At 41.2% G+C, this 21,085-nt stretch overlaps 2 protein-coding genes and 1 long non-coding RNA gene across 6 annotated transcripts; 1 reads left to right on the top strand and 2 right to left on the bottom strand.

The window, feature by feature from the left end:
• The first annotated feature begins 2,933 nt into the window (after positions 1 to 2,933).
• On the top strand, positions 2,934 to 7,677 carry vtnb (vitronectin b). The gene is made up of 9 exons (XM_012822998.3): positions 2,934 to 3,372; positions 3,573 to 3,692; positions 4,069 to 4,317; positions 4,634 to 4,773; positions 5,093 to 5,249; positions 5,592 to 5,747; positions 6,174 to 6,408; positions 6,606 to 6,757; positions 6,900 to 7,677. The coding sequence occupies exons 1-9, from the start codon at positions 3,315 to 3,317 to the stop codon at positions 7,013 to 7,015; spliced, it is 1,383 nt and encodes a 460-aa protein (XP_012678452.1). The 5' UTR covers positions 2,934 to 3,314; the 3' UTR covers positions 7,016 to 7,677.
• A 107-nt stretch (positions 7,678 to 7,784) lies between these two features.
• On the bottom strand, positions 7,785 to 10,020 carry LOC122133088. The gene is made up of 4 exons (XR_006152536.1): positions 9,934 to 10,020; positions 9,543 to 9,688; positions 8,815 to 8,987; positions 7,785 to 8,016 (listed from the first exon to the last, which is right to left on the bottom strand). It is a non-coding gene; the product is annotated as an uncharacterized LOC122133088 (long non-coding RNA).
• Positions 10,021 to 11,073: 1,053 nt separating this feature from the next.
• On the bottom strand, positions 11,074 to 21,084 carry LOC105896220 (kinesin-like protein KIF12). Of its 4 annotated transcripts, none has more exons than XM_042708480.1 (8): positions 14,252 to 14,335; positions 13,464 to 13,555; positions 13,195 to 13,336; positions 12,743 to 12,861; positions 12,435 to 12,539; positions 12,024 to 12,159; positions 11,626 to 11,734; positions 11,074 to 11,401 (listed from the first exon to the last, which is right to left on the bottom strand). In XM_042708480.1, the coding sequence occupies exons 2-8, from the start codon at positions 13,551 to 13,553 to the stop codon at positions 11,215 to 11,217; spliced, it is 888 nt and encodes a 295-aa protein (XP_042564414.1). In that variant the 5' UTR covers positions 13,554 to 13,555; positions 14,252 to 14,335; the 3' UTR covers positions 11,074 to 11,214. The 4 variants fall into 4 exon arrangements, with proteins under 4 accessions (XP_042564414.1, XP_042564413.1, XP_031427839.1 ...); XM_042708479.1 differs by having other exon boundaries at positions 13,793 to 14,256; XM_031571979.2 differs by lacking the exons at positions 11,074 to 11,401; positions 11,626 to 11,734; positions 12,024 to 12,159; positions 12,435 to 12,539 and adding exons at positions 14,552 to 14,627; positions 15,219 to 15,340; positions 15,476 to 15,554; positions 15,633 to 15,698; positions 21,004 to 21,084 and having other exon boundaries at positions 12,799 to 13,336; positions 14,252 to 14,386.
• Position 21,085: the final 1 nt, after the last annotated feature.

Here is a 21,085-nt window from a genome sequence, read left to right on the forward strand (position 1 = left end):
ATTTTTTTCTCTACTGTTCCCACAGACGAATGGTTTGTTTGTAAAAAATATCGATCCGGAGGCAAAATGGGCACTGCTCAGTCCTGGCACCTCCAGTCGCCAGTGCTCTCAATGGCTCCCTGTCAGCGCATCTCTATGACATTAAAATGACTGACCATGATCGATTAATTAAAATTGGGAACGCGCGTTCTATTATTGAACTGTTGACAAAGATCTGTAGCTCTAGTGCCAATGTTATCGACACGGAATTGCGTAGCAATAGTCACTTTGGAGGGTGTGAAAGGTTATTCATGTGAAAGGTCTTATGCTCTGTGTTACCTGTGATTTAGCATGAATTTGGCATTATGTATGTTATGTTTGATGCAGCTGGTAACACAAGGGTTGTTTGAAGTCTATGGCTTGACTTTTCAGTTCATTCAATAAAGTGGGCTCGTACCACATAGTTGTTTTTTAGGGCCGATAATCTGGTTTGAAATTGCTGATTAGATCATAGTGAACTTGCTGATTAGTCCACAGGGGACCGCTAACTTGCAAGCATGTTTTCATTTTTTATTAATTTATTTTCTTCCAATCTTGGATGTAACCCCCTTCTTGGTTGTATTTACTGTATTCTGCATTAATAAACACACCATTTTCTGTGAACAAGCCAACAAACAAACAGGTAGGGTTAGAGCTGAGTGTCTTATACCATTCACTGCAGAATTAGTCCACCAGACTAGTGACTGTTTGTTTGCAAGAGTGAGAACATTGGTACTGTTCTCTCTGTGACCCACTTGCAGTGTTCATGGAGACTACACCTCATGAATGTTTAACCAGTGGTGACTGTTTGAAGCCTTTGATGGATGTTCAGGTGCTGCTGCTAACAAAAATCTAAAAATACAAACGTAATGATCTACCTGATTGCAGTCCCTTATTCATTGGTTACTCATTGACTGTGATGAACTTCATACTGTACATTTAAGGAAATCAAATATATTTATCCAATAAACAATGAGCTGGTTAGACTGGTGTGTTAACCCCAGAGATTCAAGAAATAAAATCAGGTAAAGGTGTCCTTTGTTATGAACTGTGTGTTTGTGTGTTTGTGTGTGTGTGTTTGTGTGTGTGTGAATGTATGTGTGTGTACACTGTGCCTAAAGCAGCAATCATAGGTTAATGGTGTCTTTAGAAAATCATTTAAAGGTGGGGTGTGTAGTTTAAGCATGTGTTAGTACCTTCGGTGACTGTCAAATGCCATAACAACGCGAAAAGCCAGAGCCAGTGTTTTAGTTTGTCAGTGTTTTGATTCATAGCGTATAGTAATTATACACTAATGAAAACATAATTATGAATACTATATTGTATTTTCACTAATAGATACAACTAAAAACTACACCCCGCGCCTTTAACAAAGATGAGGCAAATTTTCTTCAGATGCAATTTATTGTTCAAATAATCAAGTGTGTGGGGATCTCCAATCTTCAGCATGACCAGTTCAAACCAGGACATTTGTGTTTATTATACTTAAATTGATGTAACATCAGAACCATAAAAACTTAACAAGTTCCTAGGATACACCCAAAGTCAAGATGTTTTCCATTTGTATTGGTATTTATGAACTGCCTCAACATTTTCAAGTTCAGTCATTTCTACGATTCTTATTACCTTGGGTGGACCAACTAAGAACATGCTATTATCACTAGACAACAGCATGTTGGCATCAGGGAAAACAAGAGACCTAGCCTACTTTGCATGTCTTTTGGAGGCCTTATGCTGGGCTGCTGTCCAACTAAGAACCAAACACGGAAGAGCTCATACTTTGACACTGTAAAGTTACCTGGAATAGCAGCTTCAGACATATGATTCAGGTTTCATTTATACATAATTCTTTATCAATTCATGTCTGTCCCATTAGTCCTGCTTATCATGATTGTAACAGGAACCCATATCCGATCAGAATGAATGATCAGAAAACATCTAAATCAAGATGAGTTCCCACACTACATAACACATGTCAGGGACAGTGACTTAGGCCAAGTAATAATGGAGAGGAGAGAGAGGAAGGGACAGAGAAAGAGAAATATAATTCCTGTATATATGTGATGCTTGCCACAAATAAACCACAAGCCCCATAAACAAACAAGCAAACAAATAATAATAATAAAAGATAAACAAATAAATAAATAAATAAATGACCATTCACAAAGTTCCCAAGACTATTTATATTCAAGTCTTGTGAAATTCCCTCATGCTGTAGATGACTGTCACAGCTACAGCAAGTTTCAAAACAGGCCAACCAAAGGGGTATGAAATGCTTTTTTGTTCAAGTTTTAAATGCAAAAGGAACAAACTTCCTTAGTCCATTTTTTTCTTTCTTTCATTCATTTACCTGTTCAGTCTCCCTCCCTTACCCTCTTTGTTTTTATAAGACCACAGCATGACTAATGGATGAATGAATGGCCTCCATGGACATCAGTAAAATGTATAGTCCGACATGGCATGGCTATGCATTTCACTGGATTTTTTTAATGAAAACTATCATGATTCTGTCACCGCATGCATCCTATTGCATGTTGTGTGACGATGTAATGTTAACTGTTGGTGCTTTGGTTATGACAGAGACCCACCCCCCAAAAATGATCACAAGCTTTATTGGAGCTGGAAATATCGATAATCGCTCATGGCTGTGCTGCTTGACATCATATGGCCGATAGAGGTCAAACAGGTTACTTCAGGACCATGGTCAGCACACACTTATTAGGTTAAAAGATAAGTATCCATAACACAGGAACTTTTAATCCAGTCGAATAGGTTTAAAAGCTCTGTGTTGCCGTTTGATTCGAACTTTGTCACGAACTGTTTTTTCTTTTTGAGGTCATACAGTCTGTGAAGAAAAAAATCAATACCCTCTTTGGTCTGTTTATTTTGCGCACTTCTCCACGGCACGACGATCACTGACCTAAACTAATTCATGGTGCATTACCTACCGAACACTCAACATATAGTGAAACACGTATGTATGTCAATGTACATTTTAGTTGTTTTATGTGGTAAGACCGGTCCTTAATGAGATTTTAAAAAGCGGTTATTTTAGCGTCTTTGTAAAGGCTTTGCAATGAAATAGCCAGATGTCATTGTCAGAAGGTTATTGATTATACAAGAGCCTAAAAATTTCGAAAGCACACCAAACAAACAAAACAAGCTGAGTGACTTTTGGAGCTATTGATCGAGAGGGTCTATTTTTTCTTTAGTGTTAATTTGCCAGTCAAGTACTGTTCGGACTCGGGTGCGTCCATTTCTCAGTGTGGATTTTGATTCACTGAGTGCTCTACAAAATGAAAATAGCGGCGGTGGTGCTGCTGCTCGTGGTGGCAACCACATTTGCTGCAGACGGTGAGTTAAAAAAAAAAATCTTTCAGTCATTGGCTTTTAAGGTCTTGACAGTGGATTCATCTACAAGATGTTTTGCTAGTAATAATAAATATGTGGTCAAGTTAATCCTGTATCTATACCGTTTTTACCACAGACTAAATACCATGATGTACTGTATGTTATAGCTAATAGATTATATTACTTTACATTGATTTTGACAGAGTCGTGTGTTGGCCGCTGTGAAAACGGCTTTGATTTTCGCAAAAAATGCCAGTGTGATGCGATGTGCAAGTATTATGGGAGCTGCTGTGTGGATTTCGACACCACATGCCGTAACAAAAGTAAGTGCATGCTTGGTCGTTTCTCAGTTATTTTACTCTCACAATATTTTACTCTTACAACAACTGTCCCAGACAATTGATCTATACTGTAACGATTTCATAGGGTTCTAAGACAAATTAACAGTGTTCCATTTTGGGCAAGAAAAAGAAGTCACTTCTGTCCACATGGGAAAGTTACTTATCATGCCTTGTAGAGTATTTTTTTTTTTTTAAGTATCCCAGTTCATCAGAGATAGAAGGCAGAAACATCCATCATCCTTTCCCAAGATATTTCCTGTCCGAGGAAACAAACACATTGCTTTTTCTTGAGCATTTGGCCATCAGTCTGACAACATAATCTTCACCTGTCACAAACATATTGTGTCTGGTTTTATAGTTGCTCGTGGGGACACGTTTGAGGTACCAGAGGAGATGGAGTCAAACAACTCTACAGCCGTGACTGAGCCGAGCACCACCATCAATACTACCACCCTCCCTCCAACCACCGCTGCCCCTACCACTGCCCCCACCACCACCACCCCCTACGTTCCCACCAGTCCCCCTGACCCAGAGGCTGTCGCCTGCAGTGGCCTCACATTTGATGCCTTCATGCAACTAAAGAATGGGTCAATCTATGCCTTCAGAGGTCAGTGGTGGTGCAATGTCAATATTTATCTCTGTGTGTGTGTGTGTGTGTGTGTGTGTGTGTGTGTGTGTGTGTGTGTGTGTGTGTGTGGCAAAAATCTTAATGCATACAGTATGTGTAGGTTCTGTTTGGCTGTGTGTATGTGTGTGTGCTTAGTTTCATGAATACATGTATGCTAATTCAGCTTGACCATGAGTAACTATGTCTGTGAGGGGGTATATGCATGTGTGTGTGAGAGAGAATGAGGGAGGGAGTGTTTGTGCGTGTGCATATGTGTGTTTGCATGATACTTACTTATCTGATGTGTATATTTCAGGTGACTACTTCTTTGAGTTGGATGAGAGGTCAGTGAGGCCTGGCTACCCCAAGCGCATCAAGGATGTCTGGGGAATATCTGGCCCCATTGATGCAGCCTTCACCCGCATCAACTGTCAAGGAAAAACATACCTCTTTAAGGTACATTTCTGAACCAAAACTTGGGACATGTGAAAGTAGATCACACTGAAGGTCCCAATGGTTAGGATAAAGTAAACATAGCAGTGTGAAAGTGAACAGGAAGGGACAGTATTAAGGATGCCATGTGCGTGGAAGATCTCAGACCATTGACAGAAATGTTCTTCCAGTGCTTCCAGAGTTTAGAAATGTGAAACACTGTTTAATTGTCATATGTTCCATATTTCAAGTTTTTTTTCCCCATCTCACACATTTGGGGGTACCAACAGACTTTAGCTGCTAAGGGTGATTATATCATTCTTCTTTTCAATGTGTTCCATAGGGCAATAAATACTGGCGGTTTGATGGAGATGTCATGGATGACGACTACCCCAGGGATATATCCGTGGGATTCCAGAAAATTCCCAGTGATGTGGACGCAGCATTTGCCATCCCTTCCCCTGGACACCATGGGAAAGAGAAGGTGTACTTTTTCAAAGGTGAGGGGGAATGTGTTTGCAAAATGCATGTGTGGCAACAAAGCTGGACAATGCCCTCAGTGCCTTACTGATAAATGTATGCTTTGTAGAAGTGAACATTACTTCAACAGCAGGAGCTTTAGATAGCCAGTGATGACTCACCACCGGTGGCTGTTCTCTCTGTGACCAGACATTGTGCTATCGCCCCCTGGTGGCCAGTAGCTATGCAACCTAAGGTGACCTGTGGGCATGTCCTCACTGTGTCTTCACTCTATGGTGGCCAGTAGCTGTGTCCTCACTCTATGGTGGCCAGTAGCTGTGTCCTCATCCTCATGGGGTCAGTAGTTCTGTTCTCCTCCTCAGGTGACCAGTACTACCAGTATGAGTTCCAGCACCAGCCGACTCACGAGGAGTGCATCCGCATGACCAAGTCCTCCCCCTCCGTGCTTTTCACCCGCTACACTGATATGTACTGCGAAAACTCCTGGGACGACCTGTTCACAGTCCTCTTCCAAGGCAGTAAGTAATAGAGTGTGTTTGTCTTTCTGGTTGCGTACCTGTGTGTGCCTATGAGTGTGTGTGTGTGTGTGCAGGCATGTTTCTATGCCTTTCTGTTTCTGTGCATGCATAAGTTTAGTGGGAGACAGGTCAAATTACATAGTGAAAGGTGTACCATGTATGATAGGCCTATCTGTTTGTAGATTCAGTTTACTGAGACACATAAAATAGTATTTATTGTTACACTGGGTCTCTATTGCTCGTAGCTTAACTGTTATCTCCCTTGTACTGTACGTCGCTTTGGACAGAAGCGTCTGCTAAATGACTAAATGTAAACGTAAATGTAAAATGTTTTTATGATGTTAGCAGTGAAGGGTTTGAAACAGTCAAGTAATTTTTTTCAACATAACCAATGCACCATATGACCCCATGTAATGTCGTCCACAGTGGTAGGACACAAAAAAGGTCCTCACTTCATTGCTAAGGACTGGGTGGGCATCAAGGGGCCAGTGGACGCAGTCATGGTGGGGCGCCTGTACATGAGCCCCAATCCCACCACAGCCCCTTTCGCAGGGAGGAGCCGGGGCAGGGGCAGGCATAGGGGCAAGGGCAGGAAGAGCCAGAGAGCCAGGCAGAGTCGGTCACTCTTCTGGGAAGATTTCGGCTTGGATTATGAAGAGAGGTGAAGTGACTACAGCTGGAGTGGCGTATATATATTTTTTTTCAGAAAGAAATTAAAATGCTCCTAAATCTATTAAAAGCAAGGCATATTTTGTATTTCTTATTTTATTTCCTGCCAAAAAATACCCATTAGAATGCACAAGGATAATTAACATTCATGGTTTTTGTTTGTTGGTTTGTTTGAAATGTGTGCACTAGGTATCATGGTGCAGCACGTCCGAAGAAGGAGCGTGGCAGACGCCCACCATCATACACTGACTATGACTACAGCCCTATGGAGTACACAGACTATGAGGTTGATGTGCAGGAGAAGGCCATGCCCGTTCAGAACGTCTACTTCTTCAAAAAAGGTAACTACCAAAGCAAAAAGCAAACAAGATGTACACTTTGGACACGAGCAACTTGCAACAGGTTTTTTGAACCAGTAATAAATAAATGCCAAATCAGTCGTAATGCTATCTCTGATATTGTTGCTTCTCTCTTTTCCTGAAGATAAATATTATAGGGTGGACCTCCAGACCAAGCGGATTGACTTTGCAAATCCTCCCTATCCCAGATCCATCGCAAAATTCTGGCTGGGGTGCAAAGATAGCCTGGCAGAGAAATGAGACGTGATCAACCCATGAATCAACCCTGAATCAACAGTGAATTTGTACAAGGCAATAATGAAAATGAAAAAGTAAATATTCTTTTCCTTGATCAATTAAAAAAAAGATACACACTCAAGCTTATTGATTTAGAAATATAATTTAAGGTGATTTGAGAGAGTCTAAAAGAACAAAGCTGAGAATGTTTTTGTGATATGTATTAATCAATGAATAAAACACACACACACACACACACACACACACACACACACACACGGTAACACACATAAAGACGTACCTTCTTTGCTTGGCTTTGATATCTGGATCTTATCAATGTGTGTTTGTGTCCATGTGTGCAAGGCATGGGATCCTACATCTATCTTTAGCAATAGACGCACTTCAAAAGAAGGAAATATTACGAGCACAATGGATGATGTCTATAAAGTATTCAGTAACTGAAATGGTACTGTTTGTTTGTCAATGTTGAACACTGAGTGGGTAATGAAAGAGTGTATTTTGGTGTGTTTCAGTAAACTGTTTTGCAGTATAGAAACCTGGAGATACACAGATATGGTGCTGTTATGATGAATTAAAACAATGCTGTGTTGCTTTTGTGCCCAATGTCAAACCATACATGTGTATGAATAAAACTGCTTGTCTGTGAAAGCACACTGAAGACTGAATCGCTTCGTATGGAATTTGATGTATGTTAATTTACTCCAGCATGTCCGGTCTGATGTAGCTGAAAACCATGGAGATAGACCTTTATGTTTGTCTTCCTTCAACAGAGACTACAAAAGCCTCTCATGAATGCTTCACAATTAGATCACATGCCTTTTTGAACCGAGCGATTTGTCTTTATTTGTAGGCCAGAGATAAAAAGCAACATCTCTCTATCTCTCTCTCTCTCTCTCTCTCTGTCTCTCTCTCTCTCTCTCTCTTGCTCCTTTTACTTTGTCTCTCTGCACTGAGGTGAGACTTGTTATTTGTGTCCACGGCATGGCGAGTCGAGGGCTGTTCCACTGCAATGTAAAGTGGAAAAGTCAGGATGAAGTCTTCATGGTTATTGAAGTCTACAGTGCATCTCCTTTGGCCTCTTTTAGGTTCTCCCTTCTTTCCAGCTGAATAGCACACACATTACTCATCCTGTTACGTACAGTGTCAGTTATATGAATGTGTAACACGCTATATGCTACTTCTCTCTCTCTCTCTCTCTCTCTCTCACACACACACACACACACACACACACTGACAACAGACGTCACATGACGTCATGGTGACTCAGCATGACTTCTTTGGTGTTACAGAAGACCATGTGGTGCAGTGATGCATTGTGTGTCATAAAATTGCCCGATGCACCCTAGAATTGCTCTGAAATAGTAATTGTTGTACTGAGGACAAACAATTTATCATTGTAGCTGTCTGACATCTCCCAGGTTCATCCATCTAGGGCTACCTTCCACGTGGTGAATTGGGACTGGTTCAGTCATTTTGCCCTTTCGAGATATGTTGCTGATGCTAAAATTCACCCCATCCCATCACCCACAACCATCCTCTGTAGTGCCTGTTCATTATAATCCATTCATCCGTTCATTCAAATAATCCATTATAATCCAATGTTTGCAGTTATACTTGTCATGGTTTGCAGTTGTTCACATTATGCAAATTAAATGAGAGAGAGTCTACTTGTTTTAGCTTAAGGGTTTCTATTTTTCAGGTGAATGAGTGTGTCCTCTGCTGTTTGTCTTACTTTAGTGAATACACACACACAAACACACACACACATTTGTACACACTCACATGCAAGCCACAGTGCTTACCTCTCAACCCTTGCTGAATTGACTATCTTCTGTCACCTCTCTTCTTCACCAGTAGGGGGAGTTCCGGGGCACCTAGTCCTCCAGAAGTAACTTCAGTAGGCTGGGCTTTCTGGGCCTGGGCCTTGAGCTGGTCATGAAAACGTTCCGCATAGCCCCTTTTCTCCACCAGACTCCTTCATATGAGACAAGCACATTAACGTGGTAGCCACCAAATCCGATAAGACATTATTTTACACACCACAGACATACATGTGATTCTAAATGTAAAGATGACATATGTGGCATTGCTATATATTATTCAAAGTTCACTAATACTCTATATGATCTCAGTCATGGTTACTGAACCTTATGGGAGGACATAAACATATTAAAGGTCTGAGCTCTTGGTAGTTCTGTGACGGGAGCTTGTTCAGTATTGGGAGTGTTGGGAGCTAAGTTCGGAGTTGGGTTACTCATAAATCCTGTTTTCTGGGGCAACGACCAGCTCTCTGAATAAAAAAAGATAAAGGCTATTTTTACACAAAACCGACCTTGAAGCCCTCGGCCAAGTGTGTGTGTGTGTGTGTGTGTTTGTGTGTGTGTGTGTGTGTGTGTATGTATATCTGTGTTTCTGTATCTGTCTGTCTGTGAGTGCCCACACCTATATTTCATATATTATCTATATATTACATATCTACATATCTGCCTGCTTTATGATCATTTGAAACCTCACTTCTCCTGAACCTCACCTCCTCCTCCGCTGGGGACAGGCTCCAGACACGGGCTCCTCTCCCATGGGCTTCTGCCCAGGCTGGCTGCCCCCCTCAGCAGCTGCGGGGTGCCTGGCAGCGCCAGCGTCCTGGATAGGAGGGAGCATCCCCTTCTGCTGAAATATCTGTGTGGAAATACACTCAGTGAAGAGCCAATTATTTGTACTGTGCCAAATTATTTGTACTAGGGCTGAGTGAATAAAGCTGAATCCGTAATCTGGGTCAAACAATGCGTCTTGGTAACAATTATCAACTTCATATGCACTGTCAGCTTTGATGACATGAAACTAGATACACAGACAGAAAGTATTTACAATTGGGGACACACCAGTATGAGGATAAGCAAAGCTAACACTGTGTAAACATTAACCTGTGGTTGTGAGAGGTGGGCACCATATATTTCCTCGTGTAATGCCAGTCTTTCACACAGCTGAGGGCAGACTTTCCCCTGGCTCTGTAGAGTGCAGAAAACCACAACTTGTGCCAACTGTTCTTGGGAACTGCACTGTATCTTGGTTGATTGGTTATGTCTCAATTATATTTGAGGAATTATATTGAACTAATGACAGTGATGCGGAAATTAAGGTGTTCTATGTTGTAAATAGAAATCAAGGTGAGACAGACTTTGGTTGTGTGATGGCTGTCCTTGCTTGGCTTACCTGCTTGTGGGCTTCCTCAGAGCAACTGCAACAGTACATTATGGGATAAAGTGGATGCGAAAGAGATTGTTCCTGAAAGACACAACATACACATTGTATCCAAAAAGAAGCTTATGTACAAGAGACAGGCTGTGGCAGTAGACATCACGATAACATTTCACATGTAAGACTTTTATTACAGTAAATTACTGTAAGTTAGGTTTTGAACTGAAAGTTAACTGTTTTGAACAGAGTATCTAAACATCGGCAAAAAATGCTGTAGTTGCACAGCGTTTTGCTGGTAGTGAACATTGACTGGGACAGGTATCCATGAATTTTGGAAGAAGGTGTCATTGACTGCATTTGTATCTAAGTATAGGGGCAAGTATCCACAGTTTGGTTCACATGGTCTACTGGCATGCTCAATGTGTTAAGTGTTTTGGGAATGTGTACATGGTATTGGTACAAGAGTTAAAATGATTGGAAAAAACTGTAACAGTGGATCTACCATTTGACTGTACAGATAGAATTATCAGACATGGGTCAGAAGGTTCTCATCAGTCCCAGAATATGTTACTCTGATGGGGTTAGAGCCATGACCTATCTGCTGATTGGACACCCCCAGGTCGGGCGTGAGCGCAGTAGAGAGAGAGCAGTCTTACTGGTGGGATGTGGGGCTGGTGGAGGGTGGGGTTCTGGCACCACTGAGGGCTGTTGTCACTGCTGCCCTTGTCCTCCAGAGGCACGCCTGAGTAGCTGCTGTTTGAGTGTGGGGAGCTACAGATCACCCTGAGGGGGACCGAGAGGGAAGATGAAGGAGGAAATCAATGCTGCTTTGTCAGCAAGTGCCTGCATAGATTGTCTCTGCCTTATCATAAAGTTACTGTACTCTGTCTTGCTTCCTTTCCTTACTCTCTCTCTCTCTCCCTCTCTCTCTATCTGTCTCTCTCTCAAACACACACACACACACCACACATCCATATATACATACAAACAAACTAATGATAAAATCTTTACACATCTGACATATCATGCTCTTTAACAATACATGCCATGACAATACAATGACAATGACTCTCAATAGCTTTTTGCCTCTCAAGATCCCTGAGTTTGCGAAGAAGCCTGGTGTTCTCCTGTGACAAGCGCTCCCTCTGCTGGTCGGAGGACTCCTGTTTGTCCAGAAGCACTGTCTTTTCTCCGCTGAGGGGGAAAGCCAGTCTAACATGTCAAACATTTACCTTACAGCAAGACTACAAATAATCACTTGATACTAGCTATGAGGAAACGAAAGAGTGGACTATTTGTCGAGAGTTTTGTGCAGAAAATAAATGCTCTTTGCTCTTCAACCTATGTAGATCTGCTGCATATTGACATGTAAGGCCTTTAAAGCATCATCACATGACTAACACTACTTCTATACTCACTGCAGTTTATCGATCTCCCACATGAGGTCCTGCAGGAGGCTCCTCAGACTGGCCCCAGAGCCAGTGTAGGCAGACCACACATCATGCCCTATGGGCTCAGTGCTGCCACCTGCAGCAGGGGAGGACCAATGTGAGAGAATTACTCAGTGAGGAAGTAGTTGTTATGCTATATGCTCATGCTATATGTGATGATCCGTACTGTAAAACCATACAAGTTGATTCATTCAAAATATATCATATTGAAATTGTTGTGCCGTGCCATAATTTGTTGAGGAGGCGAGACTGGTGATATGGCATTTATAAAAACACACAAAAGTCTACACAAATTACAGCACAGAAAAAAGAAATCTGTGTTTCTTTAAAAGGAATGGGAAGGTGGAGACAGGAGAGACACATACCTCCTGTGCTGTGGACGCAAACTCCAGATTCTAAGTCCTCTTGGAATTTTGGGAGATGTTGCCGTAGTATCATATTCTCTTCCGTCAAAGTACGAATCTCTCTTTGAAGTGTAGCAAGGACTTGTTCACAAAGATCCTTAAGATGAAAAAATAGATAAGATGACAGCACATGATGTCTAGATATATAGAATAGATAACAAGAAAGGTGAAATATGGAGGGCAGAGCAGATAGTGTATGACATATATAAGCATAGATTTACTGTATACTATGTCCCTCTATGTGTTTATGAGAGAGAGAGAGAGAAAGGCGGGCAGATAAAGAGAGAGAATGAGGGAGAGAGAGAAAATGACAGAAAAAGTCAACAGTGATAAAAAAACATATTTCATATATTTCAAACATATATTGTTTACACTTTTGGCCACTGGCTTGTTTTTAATCCTCTTAGCTTTGCTGGAGTACCGCAATGTGTTCATGGTTTCCTGAAGATTGGCAGCCCTTGGAGACACACATGCAATCTGTTAAATCAATCAGTCAGTCAGTCAGTTTACATGCACATACATACATACATACAAACACACACACACACACACACACACACACACACACACACACACACACACACACACACACACACACACACATACAGTACATACAGTACATACATACATACAATAATACCATATTAAATAATTCCATATTTGTAAAGCCTTGATCATACCATAAGAGTGATGCCCCCTCCACCAAGTGAATCAGACAAGAGCATTGTCAGCTTGCTGTCCCTGTATGGGATGTGGCCATTCCTCTTTTTAGGGTCTACCAGCGCTGTGATGCACTGGCCTAGGTTAAAAAACAAATAAAACATCTAACAGGTTACTTTTATGTGGCCAAAGGCAAGATAGGTTTGTTGGATTGAACCTGAACACAACCGTAAAATTCATTGGCATTGCATATATCAAAATTCTTCATATTGTCCATATGGTTCCAAGAGTTTACATAGTTACATATCTCAGTAGTATTGTTGTACTAGCAACTTAAATATAAATAAAAATATTCCTGCTGTGATTTTCTTTCCCAGTCTAATTTGATCCCATCCATGTGTCTATTTGAGACAGCAAGGTATGACAATGTACACCAAAGACATTTAGTATGTCTTCCGTAAGGATGGCCCACCCAAGGTGAGAAGGCTACGGTTGATGTTTCCTGTCTCCTCCTGCAACCTCTCTGTGCAGTCTCCATCTTTCACCCTCTCACTTCCTGCAAGATCCACGATACACAGCTTTCCCTGAGTAACCACTGCGGGCTGTGCACCAGTCTGAGTGGCAGGCCAGCAAGAAAGAAGAAAACATGGGAAAATATGACTGAAAACAGTAACCCTTTAGAGCAGTGTTCCTGGGGATCTAAATCTGGATATTAGCGAACAGGAGTGTGTAGACAGTTACCGGTGAGTGTTTGATGGACAGTGTTAGAATAGAATGACTGCGGCTGGAATGCTCATTCTGGGGTTGAGACGATGTCTGTCTGCTCTGCATTCCTGGAGTGAAAAGAGAGGATGCATGTGAGTGTGTGAGTGAGTGAGTGAGTGAGTGAGTGAATGAATGAGTGAGTGAGTGAATAAGTGAGTGAGTGAGTGAGTGAGTGAGTGAGTGAGTGAGTGCAAAACATCTATGCAAAACTATTCTGTTACAGCAACTTCTAACTTTCACCTATATCCCCTTATCTTGGCTAAAGCCTTCAGCTCTGTAGGTGACCCTGACTGTCATTTACAGACCTCTCTCAAAGAGGCTCATGAATCCCTCCAGGTTGCTGAACTCAAACTCAGACAGGTTCTCCACATAGAACCCACTGGTTCTACTGCCTCGGACAGCGAGCGAATAAGTCAGCCAAGGGTTAAGCAGATCTCTCACCTGGAAAAAGATTCCAAGACCTGTCTGACTTTTTTATGTCAAAATATATCCTGTAGTAAAGTTACTACACTGTTGCTTTTTATTGATAGGTACTCTGTGAAGAGATTTTTTTTTTTACATTTCTACATGGCAAATTAACAACTGTTTCTTGGGTTTACTGTTTGTGACTTGTGTTTAGCTCTTTACAGTCATTTTTACTTCACACTTCTTGCTGCCATACATCAGACCTTCAATGTTGCATACTAAAATATCATTGCAAGAATGGCTGTTGGTCAGTAATGCATACACTTTGTATCGTACATTGGGAAAAAGTGTCCTTCTACCTGCTCATTGTAGATCTCTGAGTAGGAAGCACAGAGCTGGAAAGCCTCATCGGAGCTGTGTACTTGCTCAAGCAGATAAGCCACTGATCTCTGCATCAGGCCCTCCAGCTCATTCTCTTTACAGTCCTCAGAGAACTGCAAAAAACGAACATCTGACGTTCACTAGCTGCCAACCTACTCAGCAGCCCATCATGTGTGCACGGCATGGTAGTGACAGCCATGGGCCAGCTTTGCATCATGCTGTTATTTCACACGATTTCTTTAGATTTTCTCATAATCTAATGAGTAAGGTGCTCTTACCAGGGAGTGTGGACCATTGATGGTGTAGGTCTTCCCTGAGCCTGTCTGGCCAAAGGCAAACACAGTACAGGTGTACCTGTAATATCCAACAGCTATAGTTGCCCATTTCTTAAGGTAGACACTACAACCTCATATTTGATTGTACATTACATTATTAATAAAACAAGAAGCAAACCATTCAAGAAACACACACATGCAGGGAGTATTTCTCCCACTAGCATTAATGTTTTAGGTTGTATTGGTAGTTGGATGTTAGGTCTACAGCCTCATCTTGGAATTGTTTGTCTAAATCACCTCGTTTTCGAATTCCAGATCGAGAATTCCAGAACTTTTAAAAATGCATGCGCAAAACCCTATGGAAATCCCTGATGTAATTTGTAAAATATTTTAACCATAACTGAAAGAACAAACTGTTATTCAACTATACTATATACTTTTTGTAAAACATGTTTTTTTCCATTAATGGGTGGTGAACATCACCTTGCCAAGGTTTGTCACTTCATGGCAAATCTGATGGATTTTTAGATGCCTCCAATGGCAAATTGATAAATTAGATTATTTATTTAGATTATTAACCACAAACCATGTAAATAATTACATTCATTTTTAATAGCTTGACAGTCCTAGTTCTGTCTGTTGACACGCAACACACTTTCATCTCTCTCACCCCTCAATAGCCATATTGATCAGCTTCCTCATGTCAGTAGCCTCAAATATCTCCTGCTGGGAAATCTCTGGGCTGAAGACCATGTTGAATGAGAAGGCGTTCTGAATACCTTCCTGACTCACCTACAATAGTGAACAGCATGCATGTCACTGCCACCACTGTGAAAATTCAACCAAGTAACACATGCTTTGGCAATGTGTCTTTTGTGCAGTAGCTCACACAATAGCTCATAGATACTGTATCTAAGCCAGCCTTACCACTAGACTGTGTTCATCAGGACAGTACACAATGCTTTCCTCATTCCTCTTCTGCTCATCTTCACTGAGTGGTCTCACCCTACACAAAAATTCATAGCTAACATTTATGAGCTTACAGTAATGGATGGAACTGGTCTGGAAGCGGTGCACTCCTTACCTTACTGCCACAATAACCTTTGACTCCGCCTGTCTTTCCATTTCTGGAATTTTCCCAAATGGAACTCTGACCAAAAGAGAGAAAGACTTTCAGAAAGGAAATACATAGCCTACTTTGTCAATTTATGATTCGTGTGTTGACTGTATCAAGGCAAAGTCAGCACAACTGTTGACCTGATAGCAAAAAAGCACATTCCATTTCTTACCACACTATTTCTGTCATTGCATGGATAAAACAGGCCACAGCCCTGGGTCTCAGGCCTCAGTACTGACCCCTCACAGCTCCCACACACTAACAGGCCACCACTATGCATTCTGTCTGGACACAAACTGCTTCTGTGACCTCACAATAATGTAGAACACAGTGGAACTCTGGTAAGGAATACAAGGAAAGAGAATAATCCTTAAATTAATTGAAGATTTTAAATTAAGGATTACATTATGATACAATTACCATACCATGATTGTAATAGAGGCACCAAGACTGGCCAAAATGTTCTTCACTTTGACCTTGAACTTTCAATAAAACTTTGGTTTTGTATACTGACTGGTTAACCTATACTTCTTCCTTGATTGCATTTTATTTGAAAGAACAGTGTTAATGGGAATTCCTTGTTATTGTAACCTTAGGCTTGTTACTTTGTTTCAGTCATATTCAGTATGTGAAAAGCAACCACCTGTAACAAAGCAACAATATAGCCTACCGTAATTTCCGGACTATTGAGCGCACCTGAATATAAGCCTCACGCACTGAATTTTTTAAAAATAATTATTTTTAACATAAATAAGCCGCACATGTCTATAAGCCGCAGGTGCCTACCGCAACATTGAAACAAATTAACTTTACACATGCTAAAATGAATATCAAAACTAATACAATAGTTAGTTTTGCCAGTTAGATAAGTGCACTGTTGCTTTAAGAGCGCACAGTCGCAAGAGTCAATCAGAAGCTAGAACGTTAGATTGAAGACAGACGCTAGTTTGAAACCAGTGAGCTAAAGAACTTGAAGACTGGATTTGTATTGTTGTAAACTTTTATTTTATTTTCTAAAGTGTTTTGAGTTGTGTTCTGTCTACGCTGGTAGACTGTGGTTATTTTGACATTAGTTAAGTTATTGAGAGATACTGAGAAATCGCGTGGAGCTAAGCATCCATGCGGCTGCATCCATGCTAGCATCCTAGCTCCACAAAGCCACCGTAAACACAAAGCCACCGTATACAGTCACAGGTATCATAATCCATAAATTAGCCGCATCGTTGTTTAAGCCGCGAGGTTCAAAGCGTGGGAAAAAAGTAGCGGCTTATAGTCCGGAAAATACGGTACATAGATTACATCAAGAATTCTTAAGCAATAGCCTATGACCAGGGGCGGAGATCCCATTTCATTGTAGGGGGGGACAATACATGGTCAAATTTCAGAGTGTAAATCCGGGGGGGGGACATGAAAAAATTGCTTTCACGAGAGCTAGCATAAACTGCTAAATACCTAATTCTCTTATCACATTTACAAACAGAAATTCGAAGTAATTTTAGAATTATCTAAACAGCATTAAATGTACTAACACGAAATATCTATTCACTGTCCAAAGTTCAAGAGAACTTGATGCTCAAAATAAGTTATAAAACAGCTCAACAGGGAATCGAACTAGCAACCTTTTGATTAAAACGACTTCTCTACCTCCTGCGCCACTGTCACTCCATATTACAATACCAGCATAGTTCATGGACCGCAGAAAAAGATGACATTAATTTAACTTCAGATAATTTAACAAATCTGGAGAGGCACTGAGATGTAGACCTACGTTTATTAACTAGCATGAACCTGCCCTGACAGGACATTGTCCTAGACTGTCTAGCTAGCTATCTTAACTGTCTTAATTACCGGCATGCGTGTGTTATCGGCAAACGTTCACGTTGTCATGCCAATCCATTAATAAGCTTATGTATACTTGTGCATATCGATTGGAACTTCGTAAATGGAGTTTAGAAAAAAACTTCTTCTTTACATGTTCTTACTGCGTTCGAGAATGAGGTAAATCTCTTTACATATCGTGTATCATAGCGGCAGCGACAGAGGACAGAGGAGGAAACAGTCTGACAATCTGACCGTGTAGGCTACTGGGCTGATTAACTGAAACACGGAGCTGCCGGTAGCCCTGCCCTTTGGAAACAGCATGTGAACCAAACCACTTTGAGGAATAGGGGGAACATGGTTTTTCAACACTTAAAAAAACACATTTTTTACGTCTATAATTAGCACCGCTTGTGTCGTCGTATTTTTATTTAAAAAAAAAAAATCAAAAAATCATTTTTTTTTTTTTAGTTTTCAATGATTGTTGGACACGTCCCCCCCCGTCCCCCCCGGGATCTCCGCCTATGCCTATGACACGAGTGAGAGTGGGGAATTGATTACCTGCCCTGTAGATATACTATGTGCTTTTATAAAACAGTTCTACTACCGACTAATTGAGTTTGAGGAAGACACCAGATCGTGTTCTGTTAATGTCGATTTTGTCTATTCATTCTCTGCACCAAAAAAAATTCCAACCTGAGTTTTCGGCGTCAAGTGTAGCCAAGCTACGACTGCTGTCACCAGATATGTTATATGGCCTTTGCGGTGACTCTGTAGCCAGGATGAGTCAGAAACGCTATTTGTTCACATTAATTTGCACACTCACCTGTCTTCAAGTTACATGTTAATTTGTACATTTCTCCTACTACACTTTTCCTCACTCGAAAACTGTTACATGTAACATCGCTTTGAATTAATAGAATGATGACGTTGTATATCAATCTAGCGGCGAGGCGAAGAGTCCGAGTGGGGTTGTGCCAGGATAACCCCGCTCATAGAATGCCTCTTGTCCAATCAGACATGAATAAACAGAACCTAATTGTTGTAACAACTGCATAGTTCTTTGACAGTACGAGGTGGCTCTCATGTTGTGATTTCACGTAACATAACACGCCAAAAGCCATCAACTAGAATAAGGGACATATTCGAAACGCATCTTACTAGTGACTTTACCTTTACACACTGAAATTTGCAAGTGGGAATTCTCATTACGTTCGCACAGTTGAAACGCTGTGAACAAAATAGTGTCGTGGGTTCTTCGAAGACGACACATTCCGAGCGTCGTGTCCTTTGGCTGCAAGCCTTTTGTTTTGAAAGCGCATACAGGCAGAAAATACCGATACACACTGAGAGAACCACAGCAGAGGCCGTCTATTTTAAATTATCTTACCAAATACAGTAAAACCTCACCTCTGGATGCTGCAGACACACTTAAAATAGAAAATAGATAATAAATGGTATAAAATCACAGTAACTAAACACATGATTAAAAAACACAATGTAAGACAATCACATACAGCATAAAATACATAAAATATACATAAGTGTATACACCTAATGCAGTTTGTCCATGTATATTGTCCATGTCATGTGTGTAGTGGTATAGGTGGGAGTGGGGACATCTATTAATAACACTGATGGCCTGGGGTTATATGCTGTTTCAAAGTCTGGATGTTTTTGCACCTATGCTTCAGTACTGCCTGTCGGACTTCATGAGGTTGAATGTGGGTTGGTTGAGTTGTATCCCTAACGACACTGAAATCCCAGCTACAGTGTAACGCTACTGTATAGTTGGACCAATACGCTCGACTCGAGAAAAAGATTAGGAATCCAAATGATAAGGCTTTACTCGTGGGAACAAACAGAAACAGTGCAGCGGACCAATGTGAACACGGACATTATACAAACAACAACTGACAAAGAACTGAAGAGAATGAAGGGCTTAAATACACAAGACATCAAGAAACAGGCAAAACCAATGATTCAACAAAACAGGCACAAAGAAACCAGGAAGTGACACAAAGAACACAGCATAGTAGTAACAACGAAGTAAACAAAGACACGGTAAATACAAAATAATAATCAGAACCATAGAACAGACAGTGTTCTGGATATGTTCGTTCTTTAGGCTGTTTGGCAATCTCCAGTGATCAGGCCAATGACCTTTGCATCATCTGCAAATTTTATGATGACGTTATCTGGCTGGGTAGCAATACAGTCATGTATGAACAGGGTGAACACTATTGGGTTGAGTACACAGCCTTGAGGAGTGCCTGTGTTCATGATGAGGGTGCTGGAATAATTCAAGACAAACAGACAGGGGTCCCCCAGTGAGGAAGTCTATTATCCAGTTGCAGAGCGCAGGAGAGAGGCCAAAGTTGTGCAGCTTGGCCATGAGGCAGAAGCTATAGTCAATAAAAAGCATTCAGACATAACTGTCCTTTTTTTCCAGATCAGTAAGGATTGTGTACATGGCTAGTCAGATGGCAGTAGATTTATTTGTCCCATAGGAAACTGTGATGGGTCTAGAGTTTCTGGGATGATACTCAGTATGTGATTTGTTACCAGTCTCTCAAAACAGTTAAGGAGTACTAGAGTGAGAGCCACTGGTCTGTAATCATTGAGATAGAATATTATTGATTTTTTTGGGAACAGGAATGATTATAGTGGTTTTAAAGCAGGATTAGGACAGGGGAAAAGTTGAGGATGTCAATAGCAACGTTCGTCAGCTCTGAAGCACACGGCCAGAAGATATGTCTGGAGATGTCACATGGCCCCGCCGCCTTGCATGTGCTTATTGTGCTCAGCGACTTACACACCCATGTGGGGGGTCATGTGCATAAAAGTTGTTCAACTCGTCAGCAAGTGATTTAGAGCTGTTCACTTCTCCGCTTCCTCTGCTTTTTTAGTCTGTCTTGTTCTATACCTTGCCACATTCTTCTAGGGTAATTTCTTTTAAAGTATTTCTCCAGTCTTTGCCTGTACTGTCTTTTTGCTTCTTAAATGTTATTTCCAGACATCATAACCGTAAGCATCAGGGTCAAGTGTTACAGAGTGGGCACGAAGACTGGGCCAGACCTGGGCATTTATCTATGGCTTCTATTTAGGATATATGTAAATGGTCTTCTGAGGAACAATATTGTCAGTGCATATTTTTCTATGGTGATTTTAGAGTCCTGATGTGTTGCTGCATTTTTATCTAACTAAGTGTAGCTGAAGCAGTCCCTCAGTCTCTGTTCAGAATGCTCTGAACACACGCTGATGGCTTTCTTCACAGGTGCGCTTCGTTTCATCGTCTGTGTGCTGGTTAGAAACAAAGAGTGATGGTGGACCGATAACGCTAACTAAGACACAGGTATTATAGTCATACACGCTAACAATGGGCGCAAAAGGGAGGAATAAAAACACAAGATTCTAACTTAGAACTTTCACACAATTATACCCCACTATTCCACCGCAAATCATGACGGGAGTAACTCCAAGTCTCTTATCAGAGAATTTAAAAGGGTCGTGCTCTTACCTACGTAATGCGAGAGCTTCGATACCCCTTGCACGTTGCAATAGTCTGTGCTACGCTACTAGATCCACTGCCCACGGACGTA

The sequence above is a fragment of the Clupea harengus genome, chromosome 8, assembly GCF_900700415.2.
Source record: "Clupea harengus chromosome 8, Ch_v2.0.2, whole genome shotgun sequence".
In the NCBI taxonomy this organism is placed as follows: domain Eukaryota; kingdom Metazoa; phylum Chordata; class Actinopteri; order Clupeiformes; family Clupeidae; genus Clupea; species Clupea harengus.